Genomic DNA, 24,191 nt, shown 5'->3' on the forward strand with positions numbered 1-24,191 from the left:
CCCACAACACAAGACTTCTTGAGCTTAACTGGGCTTCTACAGCTTAGTGGGACTTGGTCAATATGTGTAAGAATGTCCTATAATATTTATTTATTTAATAACAATATTATCATACCTAAGATCTAAGGCCAGTTACACTTATCCCACAGCCAGCAGCCACACTTACCTATATTGACCGTATCGTTACGTGTGCCCCTCACTATTACACGCATCTTAGTGACCCGTGAATTTTGACCGCCCCTCTAGAGGCATAAAGGCATTGTATGGTCGTTAATGTATTAAAACAGGGGCCAATGACACGTCAGAGACACAATCTACACATTTACAGCATATTAAATAGTAACGATTACCTACAACTTTTCTTGCAAATTGAAATTAAAATAAGTTTTTGGCAAAAAAAATTTTTTTGGTAAGTACAAGTTTTGGTTACCACTTGCAACTAATAGAAAATTCTAAATCTCCATACACAATTAGATTGCGTTGTTTCATCACAGAGTTCCTATGGCCACCTCCTGTCTCGCCATCACCCGACTTACAATGTATGCAAATTTTCAGCTCAATCAGAAATCGGGAAGGGAGTCACTCTTAATATAGCAACATTATACAACGGTTGTATAAAATACTGTAAAGGTATAGTCAGTTCAAGATAACACTGCACCGAACGCGATATTGTGGAGCGCCACCATAAATGTTAAATTCCTATAAAAGGTTACGTGTATAGGGGCTCCTTAACAATTTGTCGTTACGAAGCCAGTGCAAACTCCCATCTTAACGGCCGGCGTCACACTTGGAACCCCTCTGGTGTTGCAGGTGTCCATGGCCAACGGTAATTTCTTACTATCAGGCGATTCATACATACATACATATAATCACGCCTACTTCTCGGAGGGGTAGGCAGAGACCAGGGATTTCCACATGCTACGATCCAGACATACGACCTCTTTCGCTTCCATCACTTTCGTAACATTCCTCATACACGCTCGCCGGTTCAGGGTGCTCATGCGATGAGTGTGTTCGTTTACCTGGTATATCACAAGAAAGCTTAGAGACTCATAGAGGTAGAATAAATTAAAATTAAATTAAATTAAATTAAATAAACATTTATTTCAGAATTAAATTTCCATATTATATTATATTATATTATATTAGTAACTTATTACCTAATATACTAAACCTATATTAATAACTATTTTATTTTATAATGTAGAAGACTAGCTTGATTATTATAAGTATAGAACGAGATGCTCTTATGGAACTTTCAGTAGGAGTAGCAGAGAAAGCTCTATGACTGTCTGTCCTTGTCACTGTTTCATTTTTATTTATTCCCCACCGTAAATTTTAGTATGGTTTATGTTGGGTAAATAAATCCGACCAAATTACGTAGGTTGTTTTTGGTATGTTGTCAGGAATGTTAAAACATGTTTTTAATTTGGCGCATTGCGTATGTTCTGTCCCTCACGGTCCCTATCTATAGCACATCTATGTGATCTTATCATCTATGGAGATACTCTAGTATTCAATTCAATTCAATAATTTTAATTCAGAAAATAAATTCCATATACCAATACATTAAAAGTATACACTTAGCTTTGTGCTTGTGCAGTTAAAATACTGGTTATTCTACTTTCGTGTAAAATCTGAAGAGCAAATATTAAAATTTACTTCCACGAGCGAGGAAACGATGCAAATAAACAATGGAATTAAAATTGCCGTAGCTTGCTAATTTTTCACACATTCGCTGAAATTAGTTTAAAAAAACCGTTACCTGGGCCAAAAGGATATTCGCGTTTGAACTTTTCAAAAATAGAGGTCTTAACATAAAGAGGTACTAAATACGGAGTGTTTACTATCCCTTAAGCATATTTTGCGTGAATATAGTTCATACTATATTAATAAAATTACAAGATAGAATTAGGAATAAGGGAAAAGTGTGAACTGAACGAAGACGTAGTGACAAAAATTGAGAAAGGTATGTTGAGATGGTTTGGACACGTGGAAAGAATGAGTAAAAGAAGGTTAACAAAGAGAGTGTATAAGGGAAAAGTAGAAGAGGGAGCTGGAAGGGGTAGACCTCGGCGGACTTTCTCTGATCAAATCGGGGAAATCCTGAAGAAGCCAGGTCAAAGAGCACCCTAAACCGGCGAGCGTGAAGGAAGTGAAAGAGGTATGTCAGGATCATAGCAAGTGGAAATCCGTGGTCTCTGTCTGCCCCTCCGGGAAATAGGCGTGATTATATGTATGTATAGTTCATTCTGAGTATTCGGGAAATAGGCGTGATTATATGTATGTATAGTTCATTCTCATTATATTAGGAGACCAATCCCCGTGACCCAGAGGTGGCGTTAGGCGTGAGCGACATGGTCCACCGCCTACGGCCTCGCGGTCCTAGGGGCCTCGCGCCTTAAATAAGTATATTTTGTACACAACGTAAAAATGATCGTTATTTCTTGCACCACCAGAGGACCTCTCTAAATGTACCTTGCCCACATAAAATTTTGGTCTTGCCCCGCCACTGTTGAGGCCGTGACCACACCCGCAATAACGAAATAAAAATGTTTGCTCTTTTATAGAAAACATCGACATCTGATTAGGAAAAAATTACGAAGCAGATAATTTTGCCGTACACACTTGTGATTTATTCTCAGATATATTATTTAATAATACATTACGATTTCAATCGACAGGAGTTGCGAATTACCTATTCGCTCGTGTATCGTACAACATGTTACATATGGTCGTTTAAATTTTCGACATTGGCTTCTTCATTTTTTCGAGTGATGGCGCCATACCTTTGGCCTATACTCGACATGACTAAAACTTATAGAACGCCATTTGACTTTGATCCTTATTCTTTCCCTGATATGTGTTAAATTTGTTAAATATCAAAACGTGGCGCCATTATTTTTGTTTGTTTAAACTTTATTGCACAAATTTACAAAAAGAGTACAAATGGCGGACTTAACGCCTTGAGGCATTCTCTACCAGTCAAGCATTGGGCTAAACAGAAATAGTTAGTTTGGTGCAGGATTGTAAAGAGTTGATATGGAAATAGACACAAGTCGAGACTACTATGATAGTATACTTACACAAATATATATTTTAAATATACCTACATATATACATATTCAATATATATAAATAAACATACATATATATAATAATAATGTACCTATTAGTGTGAGATATCACGCAGACATTTAGTCACGAATGTTTTCAAATAAGTGCTTACGCAACTTGCTTTTGAATGAAAGCTTGCTCTGAGCTTGTCTGATAGGCAGAGGGAGAGCATTCCACAGACGTATGTTATGACTTATGGCGCCATCGCTCGAAACGATGTCACCAATCTATAGCCTTTGATCTATTAGATGGCGCCACTATTTGATATTTAATAAATTTAACATATATCAGTGAAATAATCAGGGTGAAAGTCAAATGGCGAAAGTCAAACAAATTTAACACATATCAGTGAAAGAATAAGGATCAAAGTCTAATGGCGTTCTAAAAGTTTTAATCATGTGTCGAAAGATGGCAGTAAATTTACTGTGGCTACAAAGTTCTCTCTGACAATCCGCCTCTATTTCATATTCTCTTTGGTCAGGGTTCGAACCCTCATTCAAACGTACATTTGACAACAAAATAGATAATATATCTAATTGATGTCACAAATACGAACAAAATGCATGACATCATTTTGATGTCAATGTTTAGCTTCGAATTGGTCTCTGGGATGCAAAGTGAACACGAGGAAAATAAATAAAAGTAAAACCGATTATTTATCAAATATTTTATTTATCTTACAGATAAGTAAGTACACCATTTGTAAACATAACTCCTAAAGTCCGTACAAACTAACTTTGAATTTGAAAATATGCCCTCGTCTTTCTTGGGCTTCAGTATAAAGAAATAAGTAAGCGAAGAATGCTCACTCGCTCGTAAACGCTTACTATTTTCATAGTCGACATCTAGCGTCAAGTAGCGGATCTATCAGTACCACTACTTGACACTAGATGTCGCGAGTGTCGCTGACGAAAAGTGTATTGCTCAACAATTTACAACGAATATTACAAGCAGGAGTTGAAAATAGGGTTCCGGTTAATCCGGTGATATTAGCTGAAAATTGAGCAATGGACTTTTATTGCGACATATATTGTCAAGTAGCAGTACTGTTAAACCCGCGACTTGACGCTAGATGTCGACTACGAAAATAATAAGCGTTTTGGTAAGAAAACTGATGTATGGAGTGAGCACTCTATGGCCTGTATAAATAAATAAATAAATATTATAGGACATTATTACACAAATTTACCAAGTCCCACAGTAAGCTCTATAAGGCTTGTGTTGAGGGTACTTAGACAACGATATATATAATATATAAATATTTATAAATACTTAAATACATAGAAAATACCCATGACTCGGGAATAAATATCCATGCTCATCACACGAATAAATGCCCTTACCAGGATTTGAACCCGGGATCATCGGCTTCGTAGGCAGGGTCACTACCCACTAGGCCAAACTGGTCTTCAACTTATACTGTATGCTTACTTATTTTTCTATGGCTTAATTTACAAAGCGGACCCGATTGATGTGAAACAAATACTATTTCTTACTCTTCTTATCAGTTTTCTCTCTCTTTCTCTTATTGAGCGGGTTCCTCGGGTCGTATATGTCGAACCAGTCGTCTCCTTTTGTGGAGGCATCTTTCGCTAGCAGGGGCCCTTTTTCTTCGAATCGGAGGGTGTGACCGAGCCTGTGTATGAAATAATATGTTAGTTGAAAATTATTTCTAAATTGGTAAGGAAAAAAATAAATGCATGGCAAAAAATAATAGACACGTCAAGCGTGGGACAGATATTAAGAAAAAATTAAAACATTGTAAAACATGTGTGATGGTAAGGCATCATTAGGCCGCGTGTTCAACTCGCACTTCGCCGGGATGCATCTTCATCATCTAAAGTAACAACAAAGAGAATTTGAAATAGAGGTGAATTGTCCAAGTAAACTTTGTAGCCACAGTAAATTTACTGCCGTCTTTCGACACATGATTAAAACTTTTAGAACGCCATTTGACTTTGATCCTTATTCTTTCACTGATATGTGTTAAATTTATTAAATATCAAAAAGTGGCGCCATCTTACCGGGTATCGGCTAAATCTTGTGGCGGCATCGTTTCCAGCGATACCTTTGGCTTTTGATCTATTAAATGGCGCCACTTTTTGATATTTAACAAATTAAAACACATATCAGTGAAATAATAAGGCTCAAAGTCAAATGGCGTTCTAAAAGTTTTAATCATGTGTCGAACGAAGACGGTTAATTTACTGTGGCTACAACATTTTCTTCGACAATAATCTTAAATTGTAGTATGTATCATATTATTGTACAATAAGTTCCTAGATTTAATACTTAACTGTAGCTTGTTCTGTACCCCTAGTGTAAATAAATTCGATTTCCAAACGTGACGTACGCGTTTGCGTTTAGTCTCATTTTGTATTGGATTTCGAAAGAGCGCGCCAAGCGGGACGTTTTGGAAACTCAAAATCCTATACAAAATGAGACTTAACGCAAACGCGTTCGTCACGTTATGATGTCGATCAAAGTTACACTAGGGGTACTGTACAGAGTGTAGTGTTCATATTGTTTAATAGTTGTATGTAGTCTATTGGTGGTAATTTGTATTTCTTTGCAGATTGATCGGATACTCTGAATAACACTGTCTATGATCGTAATATGATAAGATTTATATAGGTACTAGCCGTGTCTTATCCAACCTCGACATTGGCAGAATCATCAACACCTTGATGGAGCCATAACACGAAGAATTTATTGTTCTTTTTTTTTTTAATTTATTTAGAACACAAACAGTCACATATACAAATGGATTTGAAGTACAATATAGAGTACTTAACATACTTAAGAATCACAGACCTGGAGGTTCATTATTAAGTACATAATGTTAACATACATACTAACAGCATAAAGAAAATGAAATCATGAGCTATACTTAAAATGCCATGCCATAAAAAGCCGTTTCGGTGTATGCAAAACAAGGAAATTGAGATTTTGTCAGTGAAATATTGCGTTTATGTATATGTTGCTATAATTTTTATTTTTTTTTATAAAATATAGGGAGCGTGCATGAACTGTAGGAGGCAGCACAGGAGCTGTCAGATTTTTGGCGCGAGGCGTAAATGTGATGTTTATTGTTCCGATGTGGCCCACGAGATGGCAGAACCTACTATGCACAAGAAAACACGTGACGTGTAAATGTGCATGTTTATGGTTCCGATTCAAGCCAGAAGATGGCAGACCCTCCAACGCGCACGGTCTTTATAAGGAATCAAATGGTATCTAAATTCTTTCATTTTTGGATGTTTAAAAAAATCGTTAATTTTGAAACTTTGAGGTCTTGTATTTTTTTATTTCAATATATTTTATAAGTTTCCAATTGATTGTCACAAATTGCTCATTTTCTATTCAACGAAACTTCTGTGAGACATAGTCATATAAACACTACACACGTGACACGCATAAATTACTACGCATACGTGATACATATACTACTTTAGGTACATACGTAAGTGAACTTGCTTAATATAAGTATTTAATTTTCTATCTATTTAACTACGAGTAAATTTAGAAAATTAAACAACCCTATTGTCACAGAGGGCCTTAAGGGTTGGCAACGCGCATGTAACACCTCTAGAGTTGCAGACGTCCATAGGCTACGGTGACTGCTTACCATCAGGCGGGCCGTAAGCTTGTTTGACACCGACGTGGCATAAAAAGGGCCTCCCAGCCAAGATAAATGGTTTTATTTTTTTATCATAGTTTTTTTTGTGTAATTTGACATTTAGAGACAGTATACATCTCTAATAAAGTATTTATTATTTCATAGATTCGATATTTGTAATTGTTTTTTTTTTAATTTATTGTTTGTAAAAATGGACATGTAAAAGTGCCCCTGTGGCCTATTTGCTGAATAAATGTTTGATATTTGATATTTGATAAACATCGTATATCGACACACGCCAAAAAGAAAAAAAATGTATGACAGATACTAGGAAAAGTCAAGTGACACAGTCATACATTAACTATTTAAGTTTCGATTGGAGTTTTCTATAAATGATTGTAATCTTGACTAGGCCCCCAGTTAAAAAGGAAGTATACCACTTATTTACTCGTAAATACAAGAGATTTTTTTTTCCAATTCTAAATATTTCCCATTCTATATGATTTTTAGTATGTTATTGACACAATGAATAAGTTTTTGGCAAATATTTCATTTTTGGTACAAGCTTTTATCGCTGACTGTACTTTTCTTTCCACAGGCAACTAATACTCATCGAAACAATTCTAAAAACCCCAAACACAATTCAATCACTCTGTGATAAAGCGTTGTTTTATCACAGAGTTCCTATGTCCACATCTTGTCTCCATCGTCAGATCAGCTAGATGGTACCATAATATTGAATTGTCACCCGACTTACATATGTATGCAAATTTTCAGCTCAATCGGAAACCGGGAAGTGGGTCAAATTTAACTTGCAAGATTTGCAACTATTTTGCCACTAACAGGGCAAGTTAAATAAAAGCTCGTAAAAACTAGGTTTATAGGTTTTCCTTTTGTTCGAAGTTTGTTATACAAAAATTAAAGTGAAACCTATAAACCTAGAATATACATATAATGCTGAAGCGATCGACATCAAAATCAAAGTGATTTGTCAAGATTTAGTTAGTGTAAACCGTTTTCTCCGGAAATGGTAATTTCATAGAAAAAGTACAGTTATTTTGTTACGATAGCAAAGGGTTTGTTAGACCAGTACCCCAAAAGCATAAAATTGTTGTAGTAATTCACCGAATCGCATTTCACCTTGAATGAAAAAGATATCACTGGATTTTTTTACTTGACGCACTTTTTCCCGTAGCCTTAGACATTAGTATAATTAATTTGTAGTATTTAATTTTTCGTGTAGTATGTTACCGAAGAGGCATTTCGCCGCGATCGACGTTTGTTTGGGACTCTATTTAACTTGATACGTTAATTTGATGCTTGCACTAAAATTAAGTGTTTTTTTATACTCGTTTTGTACTCGTAGGATTAAGCCTCAAGTGCTATCAAACTCATTAAAATTTTATCTATGTGACGTTGACGTTGCGTTGAATCACGTCGCCAATACAATATCGAGGTGAAATGCGACTAAAGTAATAAACGATTGAGTCACAACGCGATGTTTAAATGTACGGTCGAGGTGAAATGCGACTAAAACTTATAGCCACTAGAAAAAAAAAACTATTGAGACACAATGCGAAAATTAAATATGAGATCGAGGTGAAATGCGATTCGGTGAATTACTACAACAATTTTATGCTTTTGGGGTACAGGTCTAACAAATCTAGCAAAGCTATTCTTCCCTCTTAAGTAATTTGTTCTATAACTTCTTACGTAGTTACTTACCAGTCGTCACTGTTTAGGTTTTCATCCTCCGCCCCCGCTGTTGCTTCCGCTTCCGCCTCTGACGTAGACGCCTTCTCTTTAATAGCGTGCAGTTTGTTCTTGAACTTGGCGAGTAGCTCCAATGTGAAGTTTTCTCTGTAACAAATGTGTAACCTCGATAACACGAATCTCAAGGGAAAAAAATGGTGTTAACAAGATTTTTTTAACAAAAATTCCGAGATATACACATACGTATTTAATATATTAAAACTTGACATTCACTTATACCAAAGCCGCCACCGCGAAAGTAGTCTGCGCCGGTCCGCCAACGCGAGCTCCCGTTAATGCTACTCGGTACAGAGTCCAACATGTTGAGCTATTTTCCGTTTTAATTATATTCAACAAGATTGTGTGTTCAATTACATATCATTTTAATTTTTGGCGGATAAATCCTCCCCAAAGGCCCCGTTCCGTACCCAAAGGGTAAAACGTGACCCTAAAAATGGACCTGTTTATCTGTCCGTCTGACATGTATCTCATGAACCGTGATAGACAGTTGAAATTTTCACAGATGATGTATTTCTGTTGCCGCTATAACAAATACTAAAAAGTACGGAACCCTCGGTTGGCGAGACTGAGAGACCGCCTTTATCCCGGGGGGGGGGGGAGCTAGGGCATTGGTTAGGGCATAATACATACTGCCCCTTTTATGTCTGCACTTACTTCCCCTACTAGTATGTATGGGCAATAAATGAAGCAAATACCTAATAAAAAATAAACCATTTTATTTTTGAAGTAACATGTCATGATTTCATTACAATTTAAATAATGGTATCCATTTTAAACTAGCTAGGTATTGTAAAATAATACTTAAGTAGGTTATGCAACTGAACTGATATACCCGTGTGATCTTTTTATGAAACTCGCTTCGCTAGTTTTATAAAACCCTACTCGTGTTTTAAGGCTTATTTATGTACAGTTGCAAACAATATTTTTCGTTCGACAGCGAAATAACATAATTTAAATATAAGAATGCACGTCGGTTGCATCATTTACAAATATAAATAAAAAAAAACTGTGGTGAAAAGTTATATGAAATAATATCATTAATGATACAGGATTTTGAACGGCAATAGAATACGACAGACAATATATCGTAAAATATATCCTGTTAAACCTAAATACTGGAGTAAAGTAATAACGCTAAGCAAGAAGAATTTCGTACTTTGAACCTCCATATCTTTTCTCTGTCGCACGCGTAATTAGCTACTTGACAGTTATTTGTAAATAATGTCAATTGATCTTGATTTTCCTGAGGATCAAATGTCTATATAGGACTCATGGCATTTAAGCAACACAAAGATCAGAAATGAGAGTTAAAGTCTGACGCTCGCACTCGACGATTGAAATACCTCTAACAAAATGATATTGTAATGTGACGTCACATTACATTAGTCTGTCCTAAATGTATGGAAGATTAAGAAAATTGTTATTTTGACCCTGAAATATTACGTTTATGTATATAGTTGTCGTACAATTTATTTTTCCATAAAATGTAAGGAATCGAATGGTACCAAATTGGTTTTTCTTTTTGAAAATTAAAAAAATATATGGTTTATTTAAATGAATGATTATTCGTTTTTTTTTGAGACTTTGGTGCCTTATATTATTTTATTATCTTAATATGTCTTTTTAAATTCCACTTATTTATAATGGATGGCTCATTTTCTATCAATTTAGCTTAATTTTGTTATAATATTCAACATGTGTCTAGTACCCAATTATATCGCTGTCCCGCTTGTGCAGTGGTACTGACCGCCGGCATCAAGAGCGGGACAGCAATATATTCGTAATTACGTGCATGCGATGGATATAGGAAATAGATGGTTAATGTACTAAATTATTTGTACTTAGCGTTCTTACTTTAGACAAATATATTTTTGTGTGCGTTAATCGTAGATATAGTTCGTGTTATCCACGATGACGTGTACATTTATCAAATCTAACCTTTAATTACATGACATTACGAGTCAAGACAAGCGTCTTCGTGAATGACACGAACTTTAACATTTTGATCGCCAAAGACGACGTATGACGCGCGCGGCTACAGCCCAATATCAACCTTCATGCGTACCGACAAGGTTCATGATTACGCGCCGCGTACGATAGGCGTGGCGTTCAAAAGGTTAAAAGTGTTTTTAAAACTAAATTAAAATAATACATAAATAAATAACAAATAAATATTGGACATTATTACACAAATTGACTAAGCCCGTAACAATTGACTAACACAGTAAGCTCAAGAAGACTTGTAATATGGGTATAGTATAATATATACATCCCTCATCACACAAATAAATGCCCTTACCGGGATTCGAACCCAGGACCATCGGCTTCATAGGCAGGGTCACTACCCACTATGCCAGACCGGTCGTAAAAATACTGCAATTATTTTAATATTATCATCTAAATTCATTCAAACATTCATCTAAATCATCGGAATCATTTATGACAGCCTCATCCCACGGCCCATAAATATTATCCTTATATTTCTGCCATTTGACAAACATGACAGGACAGTAAACTGTCAAAATACACACCAAAATGACAAAATAATACAATAACGTTATCGAAACTAAGTATAAACTAAAAATCGTCAAAAATACTGTAAAAACACATAAAGGCAAGAATAACTTGGTTTTTAGTAAAACTTTAAAAAGTTGCGGGCTCAAAACGAAAAAAATGACAGAAACTGTCAAAAGCACGAACGCGTCAAACGGCGTTGACAACCGTGACGCTAAACACACAGAGCCAAAGATGGCGGCGTTTATTGACAGAGATTTAGACACTAATGCTATATGTACTTCGTAGTCGAAGAAAATCATGTGTACCAACATCATAATGACAGCCCAAGCGTAAATTGTGTCAGTACTGACAGTATCTGTCAAAGTATGTAAAATTGGTGATACTAGGTAACCTATAACTAGGTATACTAGCACAGTTTTTAAATTGCTAAGTAATTCGCTACCTTCGACGATTAAATATAAGATATAACTACATATAGTAAAAGTTATAGCTACATTTATAACTGTATATGTGTGCGTCCAATCGTTATACATGTAAGTGAAAAGAACTGCGTATAATACGCATATAGACAGCCTTAATACAACCCGAAATGAGCCTTCTACAGCTTGTTTTAAAGTAACTTTTTCTACGAATACATTCTTCCTTAGTTCTTCCAGGAATTTGGAATCTGTATAGTTGTCAGGATAGTCTCGGTTCTCGTATAAATTCTTGACCCAAGGTTTCTTTTTGAACGGTTTTCTTGATACTTTCGTACGTCTGCTTCTGAAAAGACGATTTTGCTTCATTCTTCTTGATACTTGCACGGGCATACACATTAAGTCGTAAATGCTATGGTGAAAAGTGTATTATCAATTGCAAAATATAATTTAGAATATTTTGTCACACAAATATGTGAACGGAATATTTAAACCATGACGTCCAACGATTCCAATGTTATGTGTTTTTTACGCGAAAATTAATTTTGACGTAGAACAAATCAAGGACAAAGTTCTAAAAATTATTTAAAACTAATAGTACGCACAGGTAGGTTAAAACATTGGCAGCAAAAATCTTTTCTTAGGTATGAACTATATAAGATTAATTAATACCGATGTTGACATGAATCGCAAATATATAAAATGTTATGTTTTTACCCTATGTTTACAGGGAATATTAGAATGCTAAAAATCAATTTTTTTTTTAGTGTAAATATGCGTAATAAATCATTTATAAATGGGAGAATCAACTTTTTAGCGTCACTCGTTGCCATGGTTACGATTAGTTGTCCAGGGGACAAAAGTTCATTGAAATACTGGTTTTATGGTACTTAAATGTATCAAACTTGCGTTTTTGTTGTTGTTATAACCAATGTCCATAATGGGCCCCCTACTAAGCATGTTAATAGAACGGCATACAACGTCTCTTCAAACAAACTGTGCCACTGTTGTCCCTTGGACAACGGTACAGGATAACAAAACAAAAAAAGTTGATTCACCCAAATAATCAAAGGTAGGTATTTAAAATAATGCCCAAAAAAGCGCTGGTGGCCTAGCGGTAAGAGCGTGCGACTTGCAATCCGGAGGTCGCGGGTTCAAACCCCGGCTCGTACCAATGAGTTTTTCGGAACTTATGTACGAAATGTTATTTGATATTTACCAGTCGCTTTTCGGTGAAGGAAAACATCGTGAGGAAACCGGAATAATTCCAACAAGGCCTAGTTTTACCCTCTGGGTTGTAAGGTCAGACGGCAGTCGCTTTCGTAAAAACTAGTGCCTACGCCAAATCTTGGGATTAGTTGTCAAAGCGGACCCCAGGCTCCCTTGAGCCGTGGCAATATGCTGGGACAACGCTAGGAAGAAGAAGATTTCAAATAATGCCCAGTATCACGTGTCTGCAAACGCCAATAGGAGAAGGTTACGTCACTTTTTTTAAAAACAATTATGGCCTTATACGTCATGGTGTGTGAAACACCACAGACAAGTTGTCAAACATGGCTAAAAGCAAAGAGAATTTGAAATAGACGTGGATTGTCAAAGAAACGTAGCCACAGTATACTGCCAACTTTCGACACATGATTAAAACTTTTAGAACGCCATTTGACTTTGATCCTTATTTTTTCACTAATATGTGTTAAATTTGCTAAATGTCAAAAAGTGGCGCCATCTTACCGGGCACAACCTAAAGGTGTCGCTCGAAACGACACGCCGCCATACCTTTGGCCTTTGATCTATTAGATGACGTCACTTTTTGGTATTTAAGAAATTTGACAAAGTCAAATGGCGTTCTAAAAGTTTTAATCCTGTGTCGAAAATTGGCAGTAAATTTACTGTGGCTACAAAGTTTTCTTTTGACAATCCACCTCTATTTCAAATTCTCTTTGGTATTGTGTAAGGTGGTCGCCGTACGAACGTTAAGGACGCAGATATAAGTTAGAGCGAGAAAGAGATCACTTTTAATACCTATATTATATATTATCATTTAAACCGAAGTAATGCAAATTTTGTATAATTTTTTCATGACAGTTGGTACTTTTTGTACTTATAAGCGATTATTACGAATGGTAAACATAAAACCGGACAAATGCGAGTCGGACTCGCACACCGAGGGTTCAGTACTTTTTAAGTTTTTGTTGTTATAGCGGCAACAGAAATACATCATCTGTGAAAATTTCAACTGTCTAGCTATCACGGTTCATGAGATACAATCTGTTGACAGACGGACGGATGGACGGACGGACAGAGGGACGGACGGACAGCGGAGTTTTAGAAATAGGGTCCCGTTTTGGTACGGAACCCTAAAAAAATGTAATTCTTTACAGTTAGTATTTTCCCCGGTGAAGAGTTAAAGGTGAAAGTTTTTAGTTTCACTCGGCTTGCCTCACACTGCCTTGAAACTTAAGATTACACTTATTGAACCACTCGCTACGCTCATGGTTTAATTACTGTTTCTTGTTCACATCTAAAAGAAACACGATGCGCAAACACCAACTTTGCTCCCTTGTAAGACAAATAACTATTTTTATTAATAAAACAAAAAGTTATTTACCTGGCAGCTCCTTTTTTCGGTAATTTCTCCTTCATCTTCTTATATTTCTCCTGTTCGTCGACATAATCCTTGTACATTTCGTTATCTTCTTTAATTTTCTTTTTATCTTCTTTCTGTTCTTCTTTCGACTCCTGTTTGTCTTTGGGCGCGTTCATTTCTTTTTTCAATTGCTTTATTTCATTTCTTATTCTGTCTCTGTAATAAAAACAAAAATAATCTAAATATAAAATAATTATCGATTTTTTTTCGAGTTAATTAGTCACATATGTATAAATATTTATTAATTGTATGAGTCTAAAAAAAATATGCTGCTTATTTGACAGCTATTGTAGGCGGCGCTGTTTAGGTCCGTATTAAAAGTAAGGACCTAGGTACCTATATAAAGAGAAAGACGTTCAATACGTGCATCCTCCCATGCATGACATACGGATGTGAAACCTGGTCATTAACAGCAGAACACAGAGACAAACTCGTCAAATGCCAACGAGCTATGGAGAGAAGTATGCTTGGTACAAAACTAAGGGACAGAATCCGGAACGAGGAAATAAGGCGAAGAACAAAAGTAAAGGACATACTCGAGCGTATCGACCAACAAAAGTGGAGGTGGACAGGCCACATGCTGCGACACCAAAGAAAAATGGAGCAAGCAAGTGACCCACTGGTACCCATTCGGTTGCAAGCGCAAAAAAGGTCAACAAATAACCAGATTCCCATCTGGTTATAGATGACATCCAGTTTACTCTAGGACCCCGCTGGACCAGAGTTGCTTTAGACAGACAGCACTGGAAAGAGTTGGAAGAGGCCTATGCCGACAGGCACACCACACTAAGAGACATTTTATAACAAGACAACTTAATATTTGTATTTACAAGTGATTCATATGTGGATTAAAGGCTTATTTAATTTAATTAACATTATCTGGTACACATTGACAAGAGTTCAAGTTTGACAATTCAGTTAACCTTTTGAACGCCAATAACACCTAAAGGCGTCGGTACTAGTCGTTCCCACAGCGCCAAGGACAACTATAGGTGTTATGGCGGACGCTGTCAAAGTAACCTTCACCCGGGATCTTGGCGTTTGAGTGATGTTTATCTTTATGACATAAAGCGTTCAAAGGGTTAAAGACAATTGTATGGCACCATACACCATCTATTTTAACTCTCAAACTATAATTTTTCACATCGCCTATTTAGAAATAGTTATTTGTGCAACAAGAGAGGAAAGTTGGTTTTTCTTGCGAGTGTTGATTTTGAGTCCCGAGTAAGCGAAAAATTCTTGAGCGTAGCGAGGGACTTAAAAACACGAGATGTAAAATAACTTTGCTCTCGTGTGACACATACAACTTTTCACCTCAGTAGTGAGAACAAAATTTAACATCAAGTAAAGTTAACCACATTTATTTACATTCATGAATGAAAGGCATCATCATTATGACGAAAGCTTCTAGAAATATTCCTGTATTCATGGCCTTGAGTTAGGAAAGTAGGCTTGTTCGAGCTGCTAAGGTGAAAAAGTATTTTTCTTCCCTGCCAGGACACATTTTTTTACTTTCTTGCGTTTTTTTAGCTTAAATAATATTTTGAAACATAATAATTTCCTCATAGGTGACTTCAAAAGCAGTATGTGTCATTGTCATGTGTCATATGACAGCAAAATGATTTCCACCTTGGGCGTTAACACTTGAATCCCTCACTATGCTCAAGATTCTATTTTAGAATCCTTCGCTTCGTTCAGAATTCAATGTACGCCCACGCCGTAGATGTCATTTTGCTCCCATTGTGACATAATCTACTATTTTATTACCTAATTACCTCTCTTTTCTCCTCTCCTTATCCCTTTCCATTCCAATATAATACTCCTCCTCCTCACTCTCACTCTTCCGTCTCTTTCCCTCGGGACTGCCGCTACGCTCCCTCTCTGGACTTCTCCTCTTAAGTTTATCTCTTATACTGGACACGGTGGCTGCTGTTTCCTCTTTTTTCTCATTTATTTCCTCTTCAGTTAGCGGTTTGTCTTTTTTGTTTTGTTCTTCTAGTTCTAGTTCTGTAATAAATTAATACATATTATAAACATAAAATATAAATATTATAGGAACATTAACTTACACAAATTGACTAAGTCCCACTGTAAGCCAGTAATAAAAAAATACTTAAATACATGGAAAACATCCATGACTCAGGAACAAATATCTGTGCTCATTACACAACAAACTGCCATGCATGCATGGTGGCAAACAAGCATACGGCCCGCCTGACGGTAAACGGTTACCGTAGCCTATGGACGCCTGCAACTCCAAAGGTGTTACGGGTTACAGAGCCTTTAGTATACCTAAATATTATTATTAATATTATTTACCGGCCGCAGTCATTTTACTGAGTTTAGGGTCCTCTAGCAGGTCGTGGGTAGATTTGGGCTTCCCTCTGTACTCCATCGCCTCACCCTCGTCTTCCTCTGCCTCTTCGCCAAACGACAGCAAACCGAAGTTTCTAGAACAAAGTTTTTATTATAAGAAAGAATAATGAATTAAGCTTCTGCGGTGAGCGTCCGATGGGTGCATGTTACCTGCAACCACCGCAAACTTAAATGAAGGCCGAGCTCCGCGTGGGGCCGAAGGCCGAAGCGTCCGGGAGAGGCGCGTATACATGCGAGGCCGAAGGCAGAGCGCGGGTAGTTAGTGCTTAAAACAAAACAATAATAAACCTGGCAAGGTACGCTCAATGCTGCTGGCACGTACAGGGAAACTACACACAGAACACTGGCTGAACCAGACTGGATGCAGACAGGCAAAAGAAGCCATGCCTGGCATCAACGGAAAGCTCACAAGGGCGCTCCTGCAACTAGGGAAGGTCCGACTGAGTATGGTAACCAGTGTCATAACAGGTCATGGACTATTTAACAAACATCTTTTCATAACAGGTGTCACAGACAGTCCCCTATGCCGAGGTTGCATGGAGACAGAAGAAACAGCCTCTCACGTGGTGCTGGAATGCAGCGGAGTGACTCCATACAGGGCTAAACATCTCGGATCTCCGAGAGACCTCCCCGAGGTCCTACTCAACATTAAAGGTTTGATAGGATTCCTCGAGGAGCTGGGCTGGCAGGACTAGCCCACCCCCAACTATGACGCAAAATAGGCGCAAGTCGTCGAGTTGCGGAAAATCGCCCGTATACAATACAAACCTGACGAGTAATATATGATCACGCGCCATATTGCGGAATTTCATTGGAACTAAATTTTTGATATTAAACTGAACTGTCATCCCATACATGAAAATAACAGCGCCCTCTTGAGAATGATCATATATTTCTGGTCAGGCTTTACAAATGTTTAAACGCGAAGGCCGTCGGGCCGAACTCTACGAGTTGTGTAGAGGCAAAGAGATTTTGAAATAGAAGTGTATTGTCAAAGAAAACTTTGTAGCCACGTAAATTGACTGCCATCACAGTTGTGTAACAAAAAGTGGCGCCATTTACCGGGCACAACCTAAAGGTTATGGCGCCATCGCTCGAAATGATGTCGCCATACTCACCTTTGGCCTTTGATCTATCAGATGACGCCACTTTTTAATATTGAACAAATTTAACACATATCAGTGAAAGAATAAGGATCAAAGTCAAACGGCGTTCTAAAAGTTTTAATCACGTGTCGAAACATGGCAGATATTACTGTGGCTATAAAGTTTTCTTTGACAATCCACCTCTACTTCAAATTCTCTTTGGTAGAGGTCCATGGCATAAGACGGTTGGTTTCCGGCCTCAGCTCCTGGATGGCTTAGTCAATTTTACTGTTTTCGAGACTACCTTAAACAGGACTTTCTTCCCGCAGCTCGGCCTTCGGCCTCTCGTGTAGGTGGACCTTAAGGTACTTACTTAACAGCCGCTGCGCGCTCTTTCTTCTTTCTAGTGATCTCAACGGGTTTAGGGGCCGCAACCCGCGGTTGGATGTCATCAAATGGGTTAATAATCACCGTGGCTCCAGTGATCTTATGTGGGTGCTCTGGGCGGTCGTCGGGGCCTATTAGACCTTCTGTTAATTTTAGCACGTTGTATATGGTTTCACCTGAAAAAGAGGGTTATTTAAGTATTTTTGAAAAAAAATGTGGGTTGTCTGTCAGGGATTTTTATGACGGTTTTGTTTCGAAAGAGTTCGAGATGTTTTTAAGGATAATATTTTAGTCGCTTAACTTCAAACTCAGAATACTCAGATAGATCCATCTGTTAGATTTTTGCGATTTTGGTATTAAGAAAAGGTAATAGATATTTCCTAAGAGGGTCGAATGTATTTATCTAAGTTTAAAGTTAAGCGACACGTTTTCTCCTACATAAAGTATATAATTGCGAAATCCTTTCTTGTTTACATCTATGACATTTGATAACTTTGAACGTCTGTTGTTAAAGACTACTTTTTGCCAGTAACATAAATTGGTAGTCACGTCTGAAAATATCGATACGAAAAAAGTGCCAAATATTACACACGACTTTATTGCCCATATATTAAGGTAGTAATGCCATACGCCAAGTAATGCTGGATCAGATAGCGGACGTAAAAATACCTGTTGGGCGTCCAACTCTACGATTTAAGGACTCCTGCAAGCGGGACATGGACAGTTTTGGCATTCGCGTTCCCAACCATCGGAAACGCGCCGTAATGAGACCGGAATGGTGTCACGACATTAAAGTCGGAATATCAAAGCACGACGATGACTGGCTGGAGCACCTTAAGCAGAAAAGTCTTCGTCGTGCTCTAACACCTCCTGCGGACTCACGATTTGTGTGCGATCAATGTGGAAAGAAATGTCGCGCTGCTATAGGACTTTATAGCCACCAACGGCGATGCCCATAAACCCAAAAGCGCCGCAACAAGCATCTACAACAGATGGTGTGGCCAATGAACGACATATTTTTGGCACATTTTTCGTATCGATATTTTCAGACGTGACTGTACAACTGAAAATCCACAATATGGCGAAGGCCAAATATAACCTTCAGGCTATACTTGTTTTTGTATGTTAATAAATGTATTTTTCTTTCTTATACTAACCGGTGACTTTCCCAAAGATGGTATGCTTGTTCTGCAGCTCCGGAGTAGCCCCGAGGGTTATGAAGAATTGGGAGCCGTTGTCATCCTTCCCCGCGTTAGCCATGGCCACTAAACCTCTCCGGTTAAACCGGAGCCTGGTGTGGAACTCATCCTAAAATCAATTTTGTAGTATCTTAATACAGTCTGTCATCACTTTTGATGAAGCCAAATATAGGAGAATAGGAGAGAATCGAACAGGGCCATTCCGAAATACTATCTCAAGTCACAAGTCACTTTTTGTGCTGTTCATGGACAAATAAGGGCAAATCTTATTTTTTTGTCGATATTTTTAGGGTTCCGTTCCCCAAAGGATAAAACGGGACCATATTACTAAGACTCCGCTGTCCGTCTGTCACTAGGTATCTCATGAACCGTGATAGTAAGACAGTTGAAATTTTCACAGATGATGCATTTTTGTTGCCGCTATAACAATAAATACTAAAAAACAGAATAAAATTAATATCTAAGGGGAGCTCCCATACAATAAACGTGATTTTTTGCCGTTTTTGGTTGGGGTTTTCTGTCAGATTTGGATAAAATTTGGTTAGTTTCAAGAGCTGGCTCTAACCATACACCTCTGACCCGGGAAGATTTAAATCCCTCCTAAATTGTAGGAGGGTATGCCAATATGGGACCTCAAGAAACTCGGCGGGACACATATTTTCAAAACATTACATCTTATAACTAAAATACATTAAATAAAAAAAATACAATCTAAATTAATATGGAATTAAAAAATATATATAAATTAACGTACAGTACTTACATACTTGCTTATAGAAATTTGATGCACTAGAATTCACTAGATTATGTAGAGTATATAGGATTGGATAAATGGAAATGGGCTGGCCATATCATCCGAGGCACAGATAAATGGAGCAAGCGAGTCACCCAATGGTACCCAAGAGAGGGAGAGAGAGGAGCAAAGAGACCTCTAATGAGATGGGATGATGACATTGCGCAGGTAGCTGGCCGTACCTGGAGCAGAGTGGCAATAGATCGGAGAGAGTGGAGAAGGTTGGAGGAGGCCTTTGCCGAAGGGCAAGCAGGCAAAGAATACAAAAGATGGGAGATAATAGAGAGATAGTAGTACTGTTCTTTGTCCTGTAAATAAAGGCTATTTTATTTATTTATTTATTTTATTTTTATTATATAGGATTGGGAATTCTATCCATCCTTCTTGTTTTGGTCATGCGTATAAATAAAATATAAATAAATAAATATTATAGGACATTCTTACACAGATTGATTTAGTTACACAGACGAAATATACACCGTGGGCCAATTAAACCCGACAGATTTTAACCACGCATTCCTGAGGTCATAAGGAGCAAAAAATGTTATATGAGTTTTGGCCAAATTCGCCAAAAAGATTTTTTTTTTGCCGAAAAAAAATTTCCTTTTGCGTTTTCTGCACACGACACGTTATTTATTTTTACACCTTGGTGAAAAAAAATCATTACAACGAATAAGTAAAGTTTTTTTTATGTATTTACAGACGAAAATTGCGAGTTTACTTTAAAACTTTAATATCTGTCAGTAGGTATGTCTAAACCAAGTCACATAGTGGCAGCGTCACAGCTAAAAAGGCGTTTTTGACTAAGTTATAAAAGAAACAAATTTTCACAGAAATTGTCATTATCTCTAAAACAAGACCGATTTCAGAAAACATTGTATGACATTTTAGTCTCTAAATGCGGTCAAGAATACTCCTTTGAAATCTGTGAGGTTTAATTGGCCCACGGTGTATAATATACAAATACTTAATACAAAGAAAGCACTCATGACTCAGGAACAAATGTCTGTGCTCATCACTCAATGCCCTTACCGGGATTCATACCCAGGACCATCGGCTTCATAGGCAGGGTCACTACCCACTAGGCCAGACCGGTCGTCAAATGTCCGGTCGGCGTATGTTTATAATCATCAGTTTCTGGTTTAAAATTAATCAAGGTGTTAAAAGGTAATTACTTTGAAAGGTGCTCCGTAGATGGATTCTCCGCCTGTACCGTCTCCATTTGGATCGCCTCCCTGGGCTATGAAGCCCGGAACCACTCGGTGGAATATTGTGCCTGAAAGTATTTAAGTAGTTGATTATATTATCTATGGCATCATAGCTATTTTACATTTTGTTTTGTATTGTTCAGTAAATTATAAGCTTCGTGTAATATAATTAATATTTGATGAACCAAAATAATGTTTAATGTGGCGTCTTCCAAGATTGCGCTTCGCGCCTCCTTTGACGCGGGCCAAACAACCGACAAATAACAGGGAACCAGGCGCGAAGGCGTGAATAATCTGCGAAATCGGTGCCACACTTACGTTCGCCGCTTCACGCCGTGATTTGCGCATGAGTGTGAAGGGCCCTTAAGAGTAACTTTTGAATACCAGATTCACTAAGGTACTTGTCCCTAAGCTGGCTCATCTGTTAAGCTTGCCTGTTTTCAAAGAGTGAAATTTTATTGTTTTGCGAACTGCTAAGGAATGAAATGCGCTCCTGACATCTGTATCTTTGACAAATTTAATATGACCCGGGTCTTTTTAAAGCAAGCTCCATCTTAGGCTCTGTCTTTACTTTCTATCAGATGACTAGACTAGACTAGAACAGGACACTACAATGTACACGCATTAAGTGATATTTTCACTCAGAATATGTATGACAGACTGAGAGAAAGAGAGACATTCTCTAAAGCTGACACGGACGCTGAGTAGTAGCAACCCTAGACGACACTTCCTGTCTAACCGCATAGTGAAAGTGTGGAACAGTTTGCCCGAATTCATAATCAGTGCACCCTCAACTCTTTTAAAAACAGACTCGACAAGCATTTTATAAATGGACAAAACACAAGTGCAGGATATTGATGTGCATGCATCATCTGTAAGTTACCTGTGCATTCATATATAATAATAATCAATCGGTCAGACTATTTGAAAAATATCTTTAATTTAACAGGATCCCATCATTTGAGCAATGGATTCAAATGAAAGAAATCTCACCATTATAGTATCCTTCCATACATAGTTGTATGAAATTGCGGCTCGCTTTGGGGGCCTCCTTTGTCCATAACTCTATGTCTATTTCTCCCGCTGATGTCTTTAATAGCACCTGAAATATACATACAGATTGGATTGAAAACTTCTAAATATTTTGTCGGCAGTTTTCATAAATCTGTTAATGAAAAATTTAGGATGCGTCTTATGGTCAAAATAGATTTTGTCACTTTCGTATATGCGCTTATCCGCTGGCCAAAACAGCTGCCAGCCTTGACCACACCGGGCGCAGAAGTCAGGCCTTCGGAGAAATATACTTAGCTTAGTAAAGATCTCATTTCTTCACGGAAACATCCGTAAATATGTAAGGACCTCTAAAAAAACAGAAAATTACCTTTCCTAGGGCGGGCGGTTCTTGAATGTAAATATTACTCATTTTAACCTCGCGCGCACGCTAAATCATTTGAAGAAATCTTAGAATATTTATTTTTTATGAATAAACAATGAGTATGTTAACAAATTACAATTAATTAGCTAAATTAATGCAATACAATAACCAATACCAATACAGCCCTGAGAGCATTGTCAGCGTTGACGTTGACGTTTGTTTTTTTTTTTTTTTTTTTTTTTTTTTTTTTTTTTTTTTTTTTTTTTTTTTTCTTCTGGCTTTTACTCCCTGCCAATTTGCACAGGGTGAATTCGCCAATGTCGGTGTTGACTTTCACACGAGAGGAGAATGTTCGGTAATATTTTGAGCTTGTGGAAGGATGTGGTAGGGAGAACCTAAAAAACAAATAATTGTTATGGACATCACAAACGAACACATGACGTATACAATTGTTAGCAAATAAGCGGGAAGCGGATGACAGAACGTTAATAGTGCCAACATGAAGGAAGTGAGAGAGAAGAAAACCATATAAATGTATAATGTAGAGTGTGTATAAAATTAAAGATATATAATTAGGTCTGAAAAGATAATACTTTATTTATAGTTTAATGTTATTTGCTTGTAAATATTTAATTAGGATAGAAGTTAGAATAGGATCCATGTAACAAAGTAGCGAGCTGAAGCATATAGGTCGTGGAACATTATCGGGCAATACATCGTACAGTGAGTAGCTACACTTTGAGCATGCAAAGAAAATGTGGTCCAAGTTGCCCTCATCAAGCCCACAATCACACAATGAGTTCGCACGAACACCTATCATAGCCAGAAATAACGGAGTACATACTTTGCCCAAACGTAAACGACAGATGGTGGATATTACCCATTTCGGAGACGTACGGAATCGATAGAACCACGGTTTTCGAGATATACGAGGTTGTATACAGCCATAATGTCTACCTGTCACTAATCTCGAGATATCCCATTGCTCCTGCCATGTATTAAATAGATCCGACAGTGAACCACTCAGAAGGTCTGTACTGTAAATATCCTCTTTTATTAATCCAATGTCAATAGCTCGTTTTGCCCATGTATCAGCCATCTCATTGCCGCTAATACCACAGTGGCTTGGAACCCATCCGAGAACAATATTTAGGCCCCTTAATTCACACCTACGCAGTACAGCTTTGATTTCTAAAATCAAAGGAAATTTGGCTCTAAGTTTGAATTGGTTGCCTACAATAGCCTGTAGGCAGCTTCTACTATCAGAGAAGATAATAGTTTTTTTAATACTATGGGTCTCTGCATATTTGGCAGCTTCAAGAATAGCAACTGCTTCACCTGTGAAAATCGACGCTTGAGGAGGACACCTAAATGAGAGGACAATATTGTACCGAGGAATCCACACTGCTGCTCCCACACATCTTGCAGGATCCACCTTTGAAGCGTCAGTATAAACCGGTAAATAATCTTGCCATTTATCTAAAAATGTATTAAATTTGTTGTTTGCTGCAGGATCATTTTTGAAAATTCCTATGTCTAATATAACTTTAGGGGTATATATTAGGGTTTCAAATGCCGCTTCAAATAAAGGATTAGTGCCGGATGTATATAAACTTGGGTAAATATTAATTAATTTTGAAAAAGATATCATTATTTTAGGAGAAGTTTTATGTGTCCAA

The 24,191-nt window shown here is 37.4% G+C and overlaps 1 protein-coding gene across 2 annotated transcripts; it reads right to left on the reverse strand.

Annotated features, from left to right (window-relative positions):
- Positions 1-3,769: 3,769 nt before the first annotated feature.
- Positions 3,770-22,681, reverse strand: LOC133531887 (spliceosome-associated protein CWC27 homolog). Of its 2 annotated transcripts, XM_061870291.1 has the most exons (10): positions 22,519-22,681; positions 22,131-22,239; positions 21,105-21,205; positions 19,095-19,245; positions 17,924-18,113; positions 16,409-16,539; positions 15,865-16,096; positions 14,051-14,245; positions 8,462-8,596; positions 3,770-4,753 (listed from the first exon to the last, which is right to left on the reverse strand). In XM_061870291.1, exons 1-10 carry the CDS (start codon positions 22,558-22,560, stop codon positions 4,603-4,605), a joined length of 1,437 nt encoding a protein of 478 aa, XP_061726275.1. In that variant the 5' UTR covers positions 22,561-22,681; the 3' UTR covers positions 3,770-4,602. The 2 variants fall into 2 exon arrangements, with proteins under 2 accessions (XP_061726275.1, XP_061726274.1); XM_061870290.1 differs by lacking the exons at positions 3,770-4,753; positions 8,462-8,596 and adding an exon at positions 9,209-11,788.
- Positions 22,682-24,191: the final 1,510 nt, after the last annotated feature.

Source organism: Cydia pomonella, chromosome 26 (genome assembly GCF_033807575.1).
Source record: "Cydia pomonella isolate Wapato2018A chromosome 26, ilCydPomo1, whole genome shotgun sequence".
NCBI lineage: Eukaryota > Metazoa > Arthropoda > Insecta > Lepidoptera > Tortricidae > Cydia > Cydia pomonella.

What these genes read in the sequence shown, in the direction of transcription:
- LOC133531887 (XM_061870290.1), bottom strand. Translation starts at nt 22,560, where the DNA reads ATGAGTAATATTTACATTCAAGAACCGCCCGCCCTAGGAAAG. An exon ending in AACCGCCCGCCCTAGGAAAG is followed by an intron (nt 22,240 to 22,518) that starts GTAATTTTCTGT and finishes TGTATATTTCAG; the next exon opens with GTGCTATTAAAGACATCAGC. An exon ending in CCGAAAAAAGGAGCTGCCAG is followed by an intron (nt 11,789 to 14,050) that starts GTAAATAACTTT and finishes TCGTCTTTTCAG; the next exon opens with AAGCAGACGTACGAAAGTAT.